The 19781-nt window shown below is 35.4% G+C and overlaps 1 protein-coding gene across 1 annotated transcript; it reads left to right on the forward strand.

The window, feature by feature from the left end:
- Positions 1 to 1051: 1051 nt before the first annotated feature.
- LOC110806232 (putative F-box protein At3g58860) lies at positions 1052 to 8968 on the forward strand. The gene is made up of 6 exons (XM_022011876.2): positions 1052 to 1325; positions 1424 to 1522; positions 1858 to 2751; positions 5947 to 6093; positions 6275 to 8074; positions 8152 to 8968. Exons 2-5 carry the CDS (start codon positions 1445 to 1447, stop codon positions 6590 to 6592), a joined length of 1437 nt encoding a protein of 478 aa, XP_021867568.2. The 5' UTR covers positions 1052 to 1325; positions 1424 to 1444; the 3' UTR covers positions 6593 to 8074; positions 8152 to 8968.
- Positions 8969 to 19781: the final 10813 nt, after the last annotated feature.

The raw sequence follows: 19781 nt of genomic DNA on the forward strand, positions 1-19781 counted from the left end.
GACGCTATATTTTACTCCAACCCAATTTCAATCAAAATTTGGAGTTAAATTTTATTTAAGTTCCTCCACCAAACAGGGGCGGACCTACGTGATCCCGGAGGGGTCCAAAGGGACCCCCATTATTTTCCAAAAAAAATTGTAAATGTGATATTGAGGTAATTAATTGCACTTAAAATAGTTAAAATATATGTATTTAACTTACAATAATGACAATTAAATACCTTTGGCTTAATGGTTGCAAGATTTAAATTTTACCCAAGTAAGGTGGGTTCGAATCCTCGTAAAATGACATTTTTTACATTTTTTTAATCTTTTATTTGTCATTCGTTAGTCCTTTAAATTCTTCATTTTTTTTGTTTTTCCCTTTGTAAGTAGTTTTTTTCCATCACTTTTTATTGTTTTTGTTTCTATAAATCTATAATGATTCATGATTTTGCTCTATAAAAACACAAAAAATAAATAGTAGTGTTATTTTTTCTTCAAAAAGTTTTCGGAATTTCCATAAGATATACTTCTAATAATGCATGTAATACTTCACTTTTATAGACTTATAGTTGCATGTTACTTTGAATTTTTAGAGGTCTAATTAATTACTTCATATATAGATTTATAATGTCCCACAAGGTCTTTGTGTGCTATTTGTTCAGTGACAATAATTTATATTGTAATAAAGTAAATCTCCTTCAAAGTATGAAAAACTCGTTTTCATTTTAAATTGCAATCGCGCCAAGTTTTTTTTGTAATTTGGACTAGGTATTGAGTTTTATTGTTATGAAAACCTAAAATTAAAGTTCTTAAATGCTCTACATATTTTATTAAGGCGTTTATAATATTTTGATGATTTACCTTTCAACTTTAAGCCACTAAAAGAAAAGAAAATTATAATTTTTTTGGACCCCCACATATAAATTTCTAGATCTGCCCCTACCACCAAACACCACTAATCATATAAGGTGATTTAAAATTGTAACACCTTATCATTTAAGTCACCTGATATGATTTCCCAAACAGAGCCTTGGTTTATGGCCAATCCCCAATAAATTCAGTTTACTCATAAATTCAGTTTAGAATAGAGGGTAATAAATTTCGGGTTGGGAAGAACAAAGTATAAATATGAACGCGAGACAATAAACAGAGCTCGATTACATAATTTTATTTATAGTTTAATCTTATATCTCCTCTAATCTCTCCCTCCTATAACCCTAGATCTTGATTTTTTTTTCTTTCTCTCTCTCTCTCAATTATCAATTATCAATTATCAACTATCAACCAACCGCCCTTTCAAAAAAAAAATTCCAAAAAATTATCAACCTCAAACTTTCTAGGTAATTTGTTCTCTCTCAAAATTTTTCCACAGCTTGTTCCCTTTTTTATTTTTATTTTTTGATTTTCTGAATAGCTCGTTATTTAATCAACTGAACAGATTGCAAATTGAGAAAAAATAATGAGGGGCTATGTTTCATCAAAGAAGAAGAGATGTTCAAGTGAAAAAGTGCAGTCTTCCTCAACTGGTGTGCTTGAGGTTAGTTGAGATTGAATTAGGTGCTGATTTTGTTTGGTTGAATTTTGTTTAAATGGTCTTATGTATGCCTTGTTGCTAAATTGAGATGCTTTTTGATATTGGAGTTATTTGAACAAGTAATTCTAGTTTTGCTAAATTGAGATGCTTTTTGATATTGGAGTTATTTGAACAAGTAATTCCAGGGTTGCTAAATTGAGATGCTTTTTGATATTGGAGTTATTTGAACAAGAAATTCTAGTGTTGTGAGTCGATTGTTGTGATTGTGTGTGTGCAAGTCATTACTTGTGGTAGTAAGTCTTTGTGCTTTGTTCTAACTCTAAGCTCTAATATTTCAGCGCTGCAAGGTAGCGGACAGGTTAAGTGAGTTGCCTGATGATATTATTGTTTCTGTTCTCTCTCGCTTAAAGCTGAAGGAAGCAACTAGGACTAGTGTTTTATCTCGAAGGTGGAGGAGTTTATGGACTTTTACTACTGGTGCCTTGGATTTCCATTATGCGGGTCCAGTTCCTGACGGGCCACAGGCGGCCGATATATATCTTGACATATATCTTCACGGTCGAAAGAACAAGGATCCTCTAGTCGAAAGGGGAAGGCCTGAGTTTATAGCTTGGGTGAACCACGTGTTGAGCCTGCACCAAGGTTCAAGAATTGATGAATTTGAAGTATCTGCTAAGTTGTTTGGCCGAATGAGAACAAGTATTATTGATAAATGGCTCCACTTTGCTTTTCAAAAGAGAGTCAAAAGACTTAAACTCGACTTAAGAAGGAAAATCCCTACCTCTGAGACGAGCTACTCCCTTAAAAAGCCATTGCTCTGCAAGTTTAGCTCTCATCTTGATTCCCTGACGCTACTTTATTTGAATGAGGTGGCTGTTTCGAGCAAGGTTATACACTATTTTCTGTTGAAATGCTGTTTTCTTGAAGAATTACACGTGGAACGCTCATCTTGTCTTGTTGAGATGAAAGTCCCTGGTCCAATGCCACAGTTGAGGTGCTTGAGGATAATAGATTGTTTAAACCTCAAGTTCATCGAGATTCATGCTGTTAACATTTTGGTATTTGCCTATCATGGGTATAATGTACCGGTGACTTTTGGAAAAGCCCCTCCTTTAGTTGATGCTTCCCTTGGTGGCTATTACGCTTCCTATTTAGTTAAAAACATGAGCCAGTTCCCTAGCTATATTAGCAGTGTGGAGTCACTACAGTTGGACTTATCGGGCTACCACCTGGTGAGTGTTCATATTATCTCACTTTATATATGTTGTATCTTGGTGTTTGCATGCTATAGTTCCTTAACAAGCTGAGTGTCATGTTGAGTTAAGTATGCTATAAATTGGAAGTTATTTGTCGATACCATAATTGTGCATTGATGCTTAAAAGTGCTTTATAGTATGGTTTAGTGCCTCTTGCTCTGATAGAATGTAAGTATACTTTGGCCATTTGTAGATTGTATTGGATACCCTCATAATTATACTGGTTGCTAATTCTTTTTACCTTCACCATGAAGTTTGGTTGATTATACTACTTTTTCTTTTCTTCGGGATCACCAGAAATGCTCATTATCTTACCCACGATTTTATTGTTCTAATATGTTGGTTAATGGCGGTTTTTTGGTGTTTGCAACCCTAGTTCCTCATGTGTATGATTCAAATAGTTTCTACAGCGGTAGGTGCAACCTTTTGCAATTGTTTTTAGCAATGGAGTGCAGGGCTCAACTTATTACTACATCATACCATTATTCCTGTGTTTCTCCTTTTGCCTATGGCGGTTTATTGTAGGAAGGAGTAAAATGTGCACATTCTGATCCCCATAACTGGAAACATGCTGCTTCCATACAGTCACTACAACTTCTAATGCAGAGATTGTATTTTTCTTGTCTTTCTGCAGAGCTTCATTAATTGACTGTCATATTCTGCTAATTCAACTCAGTTCACTAGTTGGTTGTTCATGCTTGATGATTAATGAGTACACTAGTAGTAGTGGGTATTATAAGTTCATTTCAAATACAATTTTTTTTAGCTGAGCTGGCTGAGTACTGATGCATGTTTTCCTAGTTGAGTAGTGACATATAGGCCTTTAATTTCTTTCAACTTGCAAGAGTGCCAGCTCATTTGTTTGTAAGATTCAGTTATGGCCTATCGTCTTGCCTTGTTTATTGTGATCGCCTCAGAACCTTTTAATATTTTCAATTCTGAAGACAAGTACTGGTTGCGTCTTTCCTTTGCGGGGTAGCGGGGCTAGCAATTAGGTTTGAAGTTCTTCTTGGTTTTTTCACTTTCCCATTCTTCTTCTGCTTCCATGTGAGAGAATCAGCTTTTGGTTCTTCCTTGTTTTGGGTCCTTGCATTTAATGGCTGTTTTCTATGCTTTAGGGTGTTACCATGGTGTAAAAACTCGCCCGAGTTAACTCGTATCGCCCGAGTTGACTAGGTTTTGGAGGTTGGCGATACGAGATATCCCGAGTTGTAAATGTGTTTTTAAAAACGGCGAGATCTCGGCCGGTTCAACCGATTCGAACGCATTTTGTCCGCATTAAACGTTATTAGCCTCACATCTACTCAGTTTTTGACCGAATTCCTTATGTTTTCAACAAAAAGAAAGGGAAAATGGAAAGAAATGGAGAAACTCCACTGAAATAGAGTAGAGAACTCCATTTTCATATCTAAAACAAGAGAGGAGAGAGAAGGTAGACAAAGGAATTCATTTAATTATGTCACGTGTACGGTTTAGGGGAGGGGGACTAGGGTAGGTAGTGAGTGGGGCTGACATGGGGCTTCTTTTTCAAATTTCAAATTCCTACGCGACAACCGCGACACGGTCCGCGACTAACGCATCATTTCCGTTACCGAGACTCCGCGACCGTGACCGATACCGCTTTTTTATCTATGGGTGTTACACATATTGGTTCTTTCTTCTTGTGAATGATTCTTCATGTCCCATACCGTTGTTGAGCTATTTCATGGAGATTCTGGGCATTGGTAATGTTTTTTATGAAGACTTTGGGGAGGAGTAGGTGGAAAGTTGTGTATTGCCTTCCAGAAAGCCTCTCTTGATCATTTTTTAGCAGAAAACTCAAGTTTATGTTTTGGTCTGCCTCCAATCAAGATTATCTTGGAATTCTCAATGAAATGATTGGTTGTGTCCTTCCTTTGGGGCCTCTCAAGTGGGGTATCCGATAGCTTTGAAAGTTTTTGTTTGTTCTGACACTGAATCACAATTCAATACTTCTTGAATTCTTAGTTCTTACACCAGATTAGTCAGCTGTTCTCAAGGGTAATTAATAAGTCTCCTTTTTCTATGATTCTTCCTGTTATTTGCGACCTAAGCCATTCTGGGTCTGTGCTCGGTATTGGATTGTGATGGTGACTTGCAATGTGGTTTTTTCAGTGAAAGAGTGGAGAGTTTTTTTTTAAAAAAATTATGGTTAGTATGAGATTGTGTTAGTCTGATGTTATGTTCTACTGAGGAACTGAGCTGTTGGAGGAGTTTGTCTTTGTTGTGTGGATTCCTGATGCTTGAGCTGTGTATTAGCGTTTCCACATTATCTTGCTTTGATCGGACATTTAGGACTTTAGGTTCAATAATGAGAACCTCACATCATGATTTCAGAGAGCTAACACCAGTCACAGAGAGCATGTGTCGTGTAGGATTGAAGTGAGAGAAATTACCGACTTTGCAACATTATTGAGTTTAATTGGAATGGAAAAGGTTTGCACTTCCGTTTTGGATGTGACACGCTAGGGATAAGTTGGGAGTTGGGATGGCACTGGAGTTTGCTTCTTTCATCTCTAGGAAAGGGGCTTGAGTAGCTGCGGCTGTCGGCTCCTGCACAAAGGGAGCCACTTGTTGCTTATGTGCTTTGGAAGTTTGGCGTCAATCCCTGGCCTTTTAAATCATCTTATTGTCGTATACTCGTATATGTCGGCAATTCATGTCGTCATCCGGCTGAAGGCTGATACCTTAAATGTTCCTAGCTCTGACCAGCATTGTACTGTTAGGTGCCAAGAAAAATGATCTCTACGTTCTCTTTGTGATCTTGATACGAAATGATAATAGTCACTTGGGACTTAGGAGGGGAGTTGTTTCTTTGTTTGTCAATTCAAGACTTGAGGTATATTATAGAGAGACCATTAAGGGTTTCTGATAACTAATTGAAATGTAGTCATGCGTGAAATATGCATTGAGTAAGAAAGAGTGAGAGGGACAACCACTTTCTTTAAGGAAGCCTTTTGTTTTAATCTTAGGGGTTTTAGGAGAGAAAGTAGGTCCTATTGGATTTCGTATTTTTGATTTTAAAATAAGCTTTCAGTACTTATCCGGTTTTAGGAGTCTAGTTTAAGGATGGGTTTGTATTATTTCCATTATTTGACATATTTTGAACAAGTATATTTAAAACTTTGGTGTGTATTACTTGTTATTTTGCAGAGCGCTGGAGTGTTGCCTGATTTACCCACTTTCGAAAATCTTGTAGATTTGAAGCTGATGCTTCAAGGATTTGGCGTTGGGAGCACTCTTGACTGTTGTGCTTCCTTGTTTAAAAGATGTCCAATCTTGAGAAGATTTTCATTGAATGTGAGTTGTTGATTTAATTTCAGTTTGTCAAATGTTAAGTGTTCTTTGTTAGAAGAGCAGTTTTTGCATTTTAAATTTTTAATATTGGTATAATGGTCAAATTAATGTGCTATCCTTGAATCTTTTTTGGTGTTATCTCTTTTTCATTATGATATTATAATCTATAGTATGATGAAACTAGGTCTCTCTAAGAAATGGTACCGAGCGTGCTGAGGATCGGAAGAGAATTAAGAGAAGCACAGAGTGTCTTCACAGTCTGATAAACGTGCTTGAACTTGAAGGTTTTGGTGGGTCTGAAGGAAGAGCTGAGGTAGATTGTTCGATAGTAAGTTGTCTTCCCTCATTGGAGCAGGTAATCTTGCGCCCATCCTTTGCTATGTTATATGATAAAGTTGAGATCAAAGAGAAGGTGGCCGATCTATCCAAGCATCTGAAGATGATAATGCCTCTAAGAGCCGAGCTGATTGTGTATGACAATGTATATTATACACCTAACTAGAGTGTAAATTAGGTAGCATCACACATAACTTATGTAGTGGCATTTACATAATTTATATACGGAGTAGTAGAATAAGATCATTAATACTAGGCCATATAGCATCATACTATATGACCTAGTAGGTTGATATTCTCTATTAATCTCTTTAGTGTACTATCACAAATCTATATGACTATATAACATGGTTAACGAAGAATTTTTATATACTAATTTGTCACCATAATTTTTCAAACGCCCATATGGTAAAAATGGTTGTTCGAAAATATTCAATTTACCGATGATTATAAGTTGGGCTATAGTCATGCATAGATTTCATGATTTGCAATGACCATCAAATTATTCCAGTAGCTTGAGGTGCCAACCTCAGTAGTTACATATATTATGAGGGTAAATGTGTAATGCTTTGTCACGTTTTAGTTACCTGACCACCATACGTAATTTAAATTAAGTAAATTTTGTTTTTTTTAAAAAAAAATGGACACGTAACCACCTTTATTGTTCTTTTTTCTGGTGAGAAGCCACCGCTTGTCGAAATTTGATGGTTGCACGACTTTTTCAGCATTGAGCCTCATTAATTAAACCCTTTTGCACCTTTTTTTTCCCTTCAGATTTCCCTCTGTTTCTCCACTCCTTTTTTGCAATGAAACCAACCACCTAAAAACAGCACAAGAACTCGAAGAAGAACCTCAATCTTTTGATTATTCAATTCCTATATTCACTCGGTTGGCGGCCCGATCGGACGACGTCAAACTGGGCGCGTGTTTTTGTCTTTATTGATGCGTTTTTATTTAGTTTTTGGGCAAGACTATAAACACTAAGCCCTAAGTTATTTTGTAAATATCTTATTTTCTAGCATTCTATGTTATTATTTAGTTTTATTCTCTCTCTGAACTTTTGTTAATTACTTTTATCATTCAATTCAAAATTCAAGTTTTCAATTCCATAGTTCGTTCTGCAATTCGGTGTTGATTATTTCTTTCCTTTGGTATTCAATTTAATTATGTTTTCATTAAATATGATTGTTTTGTTTAATTTAAATATGTGCGAGTAGTTTATTTTCTAGGGTTTAGGAGATCGGTGAATGCATGATTGGGATTTGATTGTTGATTGTAATTTCTATAGCTTATTTTAATTGTTCGTCAATTCTGTTCGGCCGGACTATTTTGATTGAGTTTGATTAATCTTATATTATGTGCCGAGAGGTATAAATTTTATGTTTTTGATCTGTGGCTATTAGATTACAAACTTTTGTATAAGGCGGTACCGCCTTGGTGGCAGCCAAGATGCCATGTAATCGCTGACATCAGCCATTAATATACACAATTTTTATTTATTTTTCAATTCATAATCAATTTCATTTCTCTCTTCTCAAGATCCGGCTCTCTCTCCTCCCTTAAACTCTATGCCTCTCCTCGAAGTCTCCGCCGAAATCAAGCCTCGTCGCCGCCGTCAAGCCTCTTCGTTGTCGTCGCAAGAATTCAGGTAGCTCTTGCATCTCTCTTCTCCATTATTTTTCAATGGTTTTAGGTTTTTTATTTTCCATTTTGTTTATTTTTCAGATTAATTTTGCCGATGGAGTTGTTGAAGACGGAGCGGCTGATTTCGGCTGCCGCGAGAAGTTAGGGTTCCAGCAAGCGAACAGAGGCGGCGATCTCCTTGAGAGGACACGAAGGAACAGAGGACTGGAGTTTATTGAGGGTCGTCGCATATGAAGCTTACCTCGCCGATCAACGACAAATCGTTCTTCGGAGTCGATGAAGATGGACTTTGGTGGCCTGAATCCAGGAGGTGCGGTGGAGATTAGCGGTGTTGATTACGGTGAGAGGAGGACAACGGTGAACGAAGGAGGAGAGCCGCGGGGATTAGAGGCTGCGATTTACATCCTAATTTGTTTGAACAGTGACAAAAAAGGTATTAGGCCGCTTTTGCCGCCGAAAGAAAGCCGGCATCGCTACCAGATCCATCGGGAAAAGAAAATCGAACGGTGAAGACCGCACTCTTATTTGTCTACGCTTCTGCAGCCCCCGGTTTTTCAGTCGCTGGTTAGTTGATTTTCTTGGTCGTTGCCAGACTTGCCACTGCTCTGCTGCTTCTGTTGTCGCTGCAGTTGGTCTGTTGTTGCTGCCGCCGCTGGTGGTAGTTGAATCATGATGTTGATGTTGTTTCGAGTTGCCTTATTGCTGCTTTGTATTGTTGTAATAATGTCAATACAAAATTTTATTTGATTGTCAAATTGTTGATTCATTTCATTTTAGTTTTTAATGATTATATCGTTTTAGTTTTAGTTAGGATTTTTTGTGTTTTAGTTAATTTTGTTACATCTAGTTACTCTGTATGAAATTTTATAGTTTAATTGCATCTTTTATATTAGTTATACTTTTGTTATATTTAGTTAACAATAATTTTGTTTTAGTGAAGAATAATGTTGTTTTAGTTATGATAATTTCATTTTATTTATTCGTAGTTTTAGTTATTTTGTAGGAATTTTTGCTTTTAAGTTATATTTTTATTATGTTTAGTTAAGAAATATAATGATTTAGTTACTTTTTTGCATTGAAGTCATTTTTAGTTTAGTTAAAAATAATTATATTTTAGTTAAGAATTTCTGAGTTTTTGTTATGATTTTCTTAGGTTTAGTTAAGAATTATTTCGTTCTGTTTAAGATTTTTCTTACTTTTTTTTCTTAAAATAGTTTTAGTTAACCTTTTCTGAATATTTGTTACTCCGTGTATGTTTTAAAGTTTCAGTTATGATTTGAAAAGTTGTAGTTAAAAATGAAATCGTTTTAGTTAAACAAAGAAACCAATTAGTTAAGCACTGGAACTTATTAGTTAATTAATGCAACCAATTAGTAAAACAATGCAACCAATTAGTTAAGAACTGAAACTAATTAGTTAAGAAATACAACTAATTAGTTAAGCAATGGAGCCAATTGGTTAAGCATTGAGGCCAATTAGTTAAGCATTGGAATCAATTAGTTAGGCTTTGTAACTAATTAGTTAAACAATGAAACTAATAAGTTTACAGTATAAAGAAAGTATTAGTTAAGCCTGAAGTCCAATTAGTTAAGCAATGGAACGAATTAGTTTAGCAATGGAACCAATTAGTTAAGCAGTGTAACTAATTAGTTAAGCAACGAACCCAATTAGTTAAAAAATGGAACCAATTAGTTAAGAAATGGAACCAATTAGTTAAGCATTGTAACTAATTAGTTAAGAAATACAACATATTAGTTAAGCAGTGGAGCCAATTGGTTAAGCATTGAGGCTAATTAGTTAAGCACTGGAATCAATTAGTTAAGATTTGTAACTAATTAGTTCAGCAATGAAACCAATAAATTTACGGCATAGAGAAAATATTAGTTAAGCTTGAAATTTAATTAGTTAAGCCTGAAATCCAATTAGTTAAACAATGGAACCAATTAGTTAAGCAATGTAACTAATTAGTTGAGACGAAACCATTAGTTAAGAAATGGAACCAATAAGTTTACATATATAATGAAAGTATTAGTGAAGCTTGAAATTTAATTAGTTAAGGCTAAAATCCAATTAGTTAAACAATGGAACGAATTAGTTAAAACCATGAAACCAATAAGTTAAGCTTGAAATTCAATTAGTTAAGCACTACAAATAATTAGTTAAGCACTGGAACGAATTAGTTAAACAATGAAACTAATTAGTTAAGAAATCAAACCAATTAGTTAAACAATGAAACTAATTAGTTAAACAATGAAACAAATTAGTTAAGAAATCGAACCAATTAGTTCAACAATGAAACTAATTAGTTAAGCAATTGAACCAATAAGTTTACATATATAAATAAAGTATTTGTTAAGCCTGAAATTCAATTAATTAAGCAATGGAATTGATTAATTAAGAAATGAAACCAATTAGTTAAGCAATCGAACCAATAATTAAGCACCGAGATTAATTAAGTTAAGCAATGGAACTAATACGTTTACATATATAAATAGACTATTGTTAAGTCTGAAATTCAATAAGTTAAGCAATGAAACCAATTAGTTAAACAATTGAACTGATTAGTCACTTGAACTAATTAATTAAGCAATCCAACCAATTGTTTATACAATGAAACCAATTAGTTAATCATTGAAACTGATTAGTTAAACAATATAACCAATAAGTTTACAGATATAAAGAATGTATTTGTTAAGCCTGTAATTGAATTAGTTAGGCGTAAATTTCAATTAGCTAAGCAATGAAACCAATTAGTTAAAGCATCGAAATTATTGATTAACTAAAACAAATTTAATCATAACCAAAACAAATTATCTTTAGCTTAAACAAATTTAATGTTAACTAAAATAAAATTATTCTTAACTATAACAAATTATTTTCATTAAAACAACAGTGGTCATAAATGAAGAAAATATAACTAAAACATCGTATATCATAACTAAATACATCATGAGTTTAACTAATGCCCCAAATCACGGCTTGACAATATTTGATATAAATGAAGAAAATATAACTAAAACATTGTATTTCATAACTAAATACTTCCTCCGTCTTTTAATACTCGCAACGTTTGTTAGTTGCACACATGCCAATGCATAACTTTGATCATTTATATCTTAAATTCTCTTTATGCAAAAATTATAAAAAGTTGATATTTTGAAAATTCACATTGAGACGAATCTAACAAGATCCCACATGACTATGTTTTATCTTATATAAAAAACACTACGAATAGTCAAAGTAGATTATATGAATAGTGGCAAAAGTCCAAACGTTGCGAGTATTAAAAGACGGAGGAAGTACAACATTTGTTCAACTAAAAGCCTAAAACTAAAAGTAGTATAAATCAGAATATTGCAAATGAGTATTTGACTGTGATTCTTTTAATTCACATTGTTCTCTCGTGTATCATTCCTTATCATTTGCAATAACCAAATCAAAGTTTAAATTCCTGATTTGAAGTAATCATGAATAACAACTTCAAGAGGGAGAAGCGACACAATGGCCACCACCGACCACCAGAGCACTGAAGAAACTATGGCAGCAGAAAAGTAAAGGAGCGAAACAGATTGTGGTGCTACCGCAGTCGTCAATGAATCAGATGGTGTTCAGATGGTGGAGATCAAAATCAAAATCCTAAATCAGAATCTTAAATTAAAATCAAAATCCTAAAATCAAATACTAAAACCTAAAATCAAAAGACCCTCTGCACCGTTGCTCCTCCGGCTCCGCTACCATTTACAATAGCAACGACCCCAAGCCGCAACTATGCGAGGAGGCAAAACGCCGCCTCTACTCCCCACGACCACCATCCACCAACACACACAAACACCAGCAACCTAATCGGTCTACACCACTACGGCACTACCAACACACCACACCATCTCCCTCGCCAATAAAACACAACAACCATGCCGCCGGTGAGAGATCTATGGAAATCGTTTCGCGGTAGAAATCGCGGTGAAAGGGTTTGAGGTTGAGGAGAAGCGATTCGCGAAGGAGGAGTTTAGGGTTTTGAGTTGCAGGGAGAAGGGTGAGAGGAGAGAAGAAGGAGAAAATCGCGTTTGCAGAAAATGATAGGAGAGAAAAAAAAATCTTTTTATACCGCGAGTGAGCTCACGCGCGCGTTGTTCTCTCATCCAGTCTTTCCTACACGCGCCGTAAGGCGGTCCTACCGAAAATTTTCTGCTATTAGATAGGATTTATTTCTAGTAAATTGCGAGAGACTGGTAGTTGGAATTCATAAGATTCGAGAGATCCATGTTTTTCTAGTTAAGGTTATTAATTTATTGTTATTGTCCGTTGTCCAATCCTAGTTTGCATTTGTGGTGAACCGTTGCCCTAAATTCCCTTAATATTGATACTTTCCGATTATAATCATAAAAATCAACTCTTTTTATATGTTACCAATACTCTAGACCTGTTAAATTAGCAGTAAGAAGAACAATATTTCCCTCTGGATTCGATCATGACTTCCTTGCTATTGAGTAAGTGAAATCAGGTTTATCTTTGCTTAGGTGATACGACTTTAGCCTGTCAGTAGTAGGGGAAGCAAATGAGGCATCGGAGTTGAACTTAATAACTCCAACTGGAGGGGGGACGAAAAGGCGGAGTTGGGCTTTTTTTCCTTAGTGGATTATCTTTTGGTATAGAACCATTCCAAGGCAGCCAAAGAAGAGTGAATTAATTAGTTGAGGAGGGGAATGTACGTTATTTTTTGAGAAACGCCACGAGTTGAGGTGCTTCCAGATTGCCTATATTCCAAAGAGATAGGAAACTTTTGCAAGAATATTGGTAGCACTAGGATTAGCAGAAAGAATGGAAGTTTTAAACGAAACCGCGAAAGGAGGATTAACATCAATTTGGATGCCCAAAGCATCTAAAATTATTTGGCTCAAACACAAAATCTGAACAGGCGATCATTATCCTCAAGATCCTTTCGGGTGGCCAAGTTCTCAGGATGACCTTCGACATGGGGCTGTTGATTTTCATGGTCCTGATCACCATCGTGATCATCGCCGTTCCTCGAAGTAGGCATCTGTTAGGTTATGATACATATGACAATTCATAAATCATGCGGAAAAACCATATAGCCAGGAAAGCATATTATTTACACATAATCATTTAGCATAGAATAGATGCATACATGTTGTAGCGTGCCTTCCCTAGCTGCGCCCGAACCGAACAAGAACAAGTCTTTAGGACTCCAAATGTCGTCCCTCCGTAGATAGTCCACAGTACGTCCGGATCCGCCTCAAGTTAGACCAACTAGAATCGCCCTTAAGGTGCTTAGGAATTTCGGCTATGTGTTTGCAAGTGTATGGCTGATTTTTATTTCAAAAACTTACCCTTTGAATACTTCAATCGTTCCTGCAAATAATGACCCTAGGCCCTTATTTATAGAGGTATGGAAAAGGAACTGGAATCCTATTAGGATACTAATTAGTTAAACTAGAATCCTAGTAGGACTCTAAATAATTAATTTTATCCTTTTAGGATTAGGAATTTAATCATCAAACAAATCCTATACAATTTAGGTTTCGTATGTGAACACAAACTCTACACGAGCATGACCCACGAGCGTGCAGGCCATGCCCGCGCACAGCCCACACGGCCGCTCGGCCCACGCGAGCCGCAAGCCCACGCGAGCAGCAGCACAGCTCGCAGCCCATTGCTGCGCGCGCTGCGCGCGCTGCCATGGCCTGCTGGGCCTGGCGTGGCCTTGGATGTTCGTGTGGCGCGCTTGGCTTGCTGGGCGATGGCCTGGCTTCGTGCTGGGCCCTCGTCCGGCAGGCCTCGTCCGATGCTTATTCGTACGATACGCTTCCGATTAAATTCCCGGTTCCGGAATTTATTTCCGATACGAACAATATTTAATATTTCCGATTCCGGAATTAATTTCCGTTTCGAACAAATATTTAATATTTCCGTTTCCGGAATTATTTTCCGATTCCGATAATATTTCCGATTCTGACAATATTTCCGTTTCCGGCAATATTTCCGATTTCGGCAATATTTCCATTTCCGATAATATTTTCCGATACGTACCATGTTTCCGTTTCCGGCAACATCTACGACTTGGATAATATTTATATTTCCGATACGATCCATATTTCCGTTTCCGGCAATATCATCGTTTTCGGAGTATTCATTTCTTGCTTGTGACGATCTCAGCTCCCACTGAAACCAAGATCCGTCGATTCCGAATATCCATAGATGGAGTATTTAATGCCATTAAATACTTGATCCGTTTACGTACTATTTGTGTGACCCTACGGGTTCAGTCAAGAGTAAGCTGTGGATTAATATCATTAATTCCACTTGAACTGAAGCGGCCTCTAGCTAGGCATTCAGCTCACTTGATCTCACTGAATTATTAACTTGTTAATTAATACTGAACCGCACTTATTAGACTTAACATAGAATGCATACTTGGACCAAGGGCATTATTTCCTCCAGTCTCCCACTTGTCCTTAGGGACAAGTGTGCATTTCCTAATTCCTTTGTCGTTCGATGCTTGCTCTTGAACATAAGGTAAGAGTTGTCATCCTTATTATGTCCAGAGGTGTTCCTCGGTTTCAGAGTTCAACTGATCAAATAAATAGATAATCATAGCCTATGATTCATCCGAGCACGGCCATGCATTTCACAGTTTCTAGCTCTCCGAGTGGCCTTGTACAACTTTTAAGCATCTCATCCCGATTTATGGGAGGACAATCCCAATCTTGCGATCTTGAGATTAGACTTCGTTTGATAGGTGATTACCTGAGCGTTGCCTTTATAGCCTCCTTTTACGGTGCGACGGTTGGTCAACGTCAAAGCAACCAGTTCTCAAACAAGTAATCTCAAATCACTCAGGTATTGAGGATTTAGTGTCTAATAATTTTAATGAAATTTACTTATGACAGATTTTCATCTCTTACAGTAAAGTTTCATAGGTCTTGTCCGATACTAGTCTTCCCAAAGTAAGTATCTATGCAAATGATTATGACATTGCCATGTCCACATAGTTCAAGAAACAGAACTACTAGTCATCTTGCATTCTAATCGTCTAACGTTTTCTATGCGTCCAATTTTATAGAAAACTCCGACTAGGGACCATTTTCAACCTTTGAAATTCAAGTTCACTTGATAGACATTTCTTAGTCACATGACTGGTCCTGACAGTCTATCTTGAATATATCGTCAAATTGAAGGGACTCATCATTTAATACTAAACCAAGATTAAATGGAATATGAAAATACATTTCATATATGATAAATGTTCAACCCCAATGTTTTACAACCATGGGCCTCAAACCCATCTTCTAAAACAGTTCATGGAATTTCAAAGCTATGCTTGATTTCCAGTGCTACAATGTAAGTGTTGCTTCTCACTTGTTGCATAGGTTTAGTTATCATGCTTTGCCAATCTTAATATCCTTTTCATCGAATGTTCTTCGAGATATGATGATAAGATCTTTTGAGTATGTTTATTTTGTGATCTAGTCTTTCTTGCTACATTAGTGGTACTACTCATTTTGCAATGAAGAACCATTAAGTCAACAGACATGTGATCTTCCCAAGTTCAATGAAGAACTCATTAATATAAACAACTCTGTTTTATTGCTTCTTAGGCAATAAGTACTTTTACTTCAACTGTTTAGGTTGCTAGTGATGCTTTGTTTGGATTTGCTTATTCAAGCAGTTCACAGATATGTGGAAGACTTTCCAGCTGTATCTTAGAACATAGAAATTAATATTTTAATTTCCCACGCAACAACTCATGGTCTCCAATCCATGTTGCCATTTCGAAACACGATGCTCTTTAGCTCGTCCTTGTCAATGGTTAACTCCAAAGGGTCTTTGCTTGATCCTTTGCCAGTGTTTATGCGTGTAGCATCAATATTTAGCATATCTTTATTTCCTTGAATCAAGAACTATTCCTATGTACCTTTTCAAGTACCATAAGTATTCTTGATCTCAATCTAGTTGATCTTTTACTTAGATCAATAGAGATTGGTATAGGTTCGTCATGCCTAAAGTCATACGATACGTTTTTGGCGATCCTCATATTATATCATACATGATAAATTCTTTTGCAGAATAATTCCAATTGAATTCTATTCATGTAACTTTAGCTCATCTAGTTTCAGTAGATACTAAATCCAGCTAAATTCTTTGACATATAATATAGGTTAAGAATCTTACTCAGATCCTTTGATGTTTAACTTAGTAAATGCTTATACATAGTTCAAACATTCTTTACTTAGATTTATTCACATGGGTCGAATATCTCCAATGGAGTATTTCGTGTTTGATTTAGTAAATGCCATTACTTAATCCAAAAAAATAATATAAAATCTTTGTAAATAGATCTTAATACCCAGTATGTACTAAGTTCCGCCATGGTCCATCATTGATGAATAATCTCAAATCTAAGTCATTAGCATTTGAATGTTATTTCTCAATAGAGAGATATGTGTGTGATACACATAGGACCAATTAAGTTTTACGTACTCCCACTAAACTTCTTATAAATCTATAAGAATCATGTACATTTTATGAAACTAAAATACTTATTAGCTTCACTAAAATACAATTCCAATTCCCAATTGCTTGCTTAAATCTGTACTTAGATTTTATAAGCTAGCTTTCCTTTTCAAGCATTTATTTGGATCCACAAATCCTATGACATACCATGTACATAGTTTATTCCAACATTTGATTGAGGAATACGTTTTGTCATCCAATTCTCATATGTACCAATATGCAATCATTGCTTGAATTATAGACTTGAGCATTACGATTATGCATGAGGTTTCAACACAATCCATGCCATGAATTTGCTTGTAACCTTTTAGAAACTAATCTAGCTTTGTGTTGTGAACACAATTTCATGTTTGATGGTTTTTATCCTTAAAACAAACTTGCAACCAATAGGTGTGAAACTATTCTTGCAAATCAACAAAAATTCAATTTTGTCATCAAAACATTGAGTATGTTTTATGGCCTCTAACCATTTAAAACATTTGAGTCTATATATGGCCTCTAACCATTTTAGGGAATCTGGGTTTCGTCATAGCTTTCTTACAGGTCACAAACTCATTAATCTACATGATAATAGTTTGACTGTAAGTTGTAGGTTTCTTCACTATCTAATAGAAGAATTGCATAGTTTCAGTGACCTGAACTCCATGTTTCTTCACTATCTAATAGAAGAATCTTATAGTTTCAGTGATTTGAATTCTATGCCTACTTGGGTATAGAACATCAAACAATAGAATATCAATAGCCACTTGAAAGTCCTTTGAATATTCTGTTCTCCTTGAAGCACTTGTAAAGTCTTCTAAGAGATGCCTATTCTTTAAAGCCACTTCTAAAGTCCTTAAAGAATAAGTTCGGATTTTCTGAAGCACTTCGAAAAGCCTCCGGAATGTCCGTTTATGTTTGTTGTTCGCCTCGAAAACTTTCGAGGTCTATTTTCTCCCACTTGTCATTTTGGAAACGAATCTCCAAAAGGACATTATTTCGAGCAAACAAACATTATGTTCTCAAAAATTCGTGGTAGAAACAATACCCTTGTGTCTCATTTGAATAAATCACTATGAAACATATATCTATACTTGGGCCTTAGTTTGTCAAATGACAAACATTAAGCTCCCACTGAGTTTTGCAACTCTCTAGATATATTTTATGAAAAGTTATCCTGAAATTACTTTTCAATGGCTTTGACGAATTTGGTTTAGTTTGGTGGTAGTTGAGCATTTTGTTTTAGAAATTATAGGAAAAGTCTTTATGATCCATCATTGATTGAATCAAGTACTAATTGACTTCAATCATTCCAACTTAGATATGTCATATCTTATGGAGCTAGATCGTGAAATTGCAACACACAATCATTGATGATCATTTTTGGTCTCAAGTAATCATCAACATGATCGAACCTAGATCTTTATGATTTCTTGCCAAGCGGATTTTATACTTATGAATCTTTGAACTAGCCAAACAGATTCAAACTTATATCACATTGAGTAAATAAACCTATATTCACTCGAATCCATGTGAAATAATAAAGTCATAAAACCTTTCTTTAGCTTTGAACTCTATTGTCTAGGCGTTCTAACAATAGTTCATATCTTTTGTTACTTTCAACAAGTAAGACTAGTTGTCTTAAATTGATTTAAAAATCAATGAACTTTCAAAATTCCATCAAAATAGAGCTTTTGAATGTTAACTTATTGATATGGTCTAAGCAACAATGCCAAAGATTAGTGGAACTCAAATCAAGGGGTTGATTTGAACCTAGTAAAGTTCTTTAAAGAGTTGTTTGTTTTAATCAAGCATATTGACTCAACCCGTAAATGACCATTTTATTCAAATAAACAAACAAACAAGCATTGTTTTTGTTCTTCTGAATGTGAGTCTTTCTGTGTTTGAAGCAGAAATTTAGGTATGCTGATTATGGAACAAAATAGCCATTAAGTTCCAGCCTTTAAAACAAACTAGATGACCCTACAACTAATGTAGCATTGCCATGCTTCATTTCCCACTTGTAGGTCATTAGTGTAGCCTAGCTTCCATTGTTTGAGTTATTACCAAAGTAAGAACCTCAAGCGGTATATGATACCAAGGAAGTTTGATTGCTAGGTCACTTCTCTTTAAACATAAACTTATAGGTAGAAACGGAATCGTAAATTCCTTTCATTTGTTCCTTGTTTTCCTATTTCTTGTACCCTTTCTTATAGTCTTAAGAATTGAATTCTATAGTGTTGACTTTTATACTTTGTTAGACATGTCCGATGTCATTCCAACAGAGTTCTTACCATTTTATTTATGTTGAATATTCTGTTTCAACTAGATGATCTTACCAGAAGCTTCTAAAGTACTCTGAGCATCAATCTATTCGAATGTCTAGGGACTAGACTCATTCGAGAATTAAATGGACAAAGATATTAGGTTGTTAACCATTGGTAAAGCTGAGTGTTTAAACTCAATGCTTTATGATCTCAAAACTACATTGTATTTTGAATTCACAAGCACCAATCGGTTTGCCATTCGACTTTGATACTCGAAAACAACCATAAAAGTGCTAAAAGAAACGTACATTTTAAATCGCTCATTTTCTCTCATTTCCGTGAATCGTTCTTGAATTCACTACCAATCGAGGAAATTTACTGTTACCTTTCTAAAAGGATTTATTGCAGTGCAAGATATTTAATTATAAACAATAATTAAAACATACATTGAAGCATGCAAATTCTAAACATTTATCATGAATAATAACTTGAAAATGAAAGCAATCATGCAATTTAAACAAGTCATTAGCATTTTATTCGAATTATGTGTTCCGGCAGGTGTGAATAAAATGATTCCAAGATCCTAAAATCATTGAAGAACTAAGCACAGTTTGTCGACTCAATTCTAAAACATCTTAGGTAAGCAAAAGCCTTTTGCTAATAGTCTAGAAACTATTCTTGGTTGATAGGTACGTCTAAGAACTTATTAGGTAAACCTATCGATTTTTCCACGACATAAAAGGACTCCTTACTTATATCGTTGAGTTTCACCAAAACTAACATGTACTCACAATTATTTGTGTACCTTGCCCCTTTAGGACCAATAAGTAACACCTCGCTGAGCGAAAAACTATTACTAGATTGATGTAAAGGATATCCAAGCAAGTGTATATTTTGGCATGGCACCTTTTAACTCAATTTTTAAGTTTGGAT

The sequence above is a fragment of the Spinacia oleracea genome, chromosome 5 (genome assembly GCF_020520425.1).
Source record: "Spinacia oleracea cultivar Varoflay chromosome 5, BTI_SOV_V1, whole genome shotgun sequence".
In the NCBI taxonomy this organism is placed as follows: domain Eukaryota; kingdom Viridiplantae; phylum Streptophyta; class Magnoliopsida; order Caryophyllales; family Amaranthaceae; genus Spinacia; species Spinacia oleracea.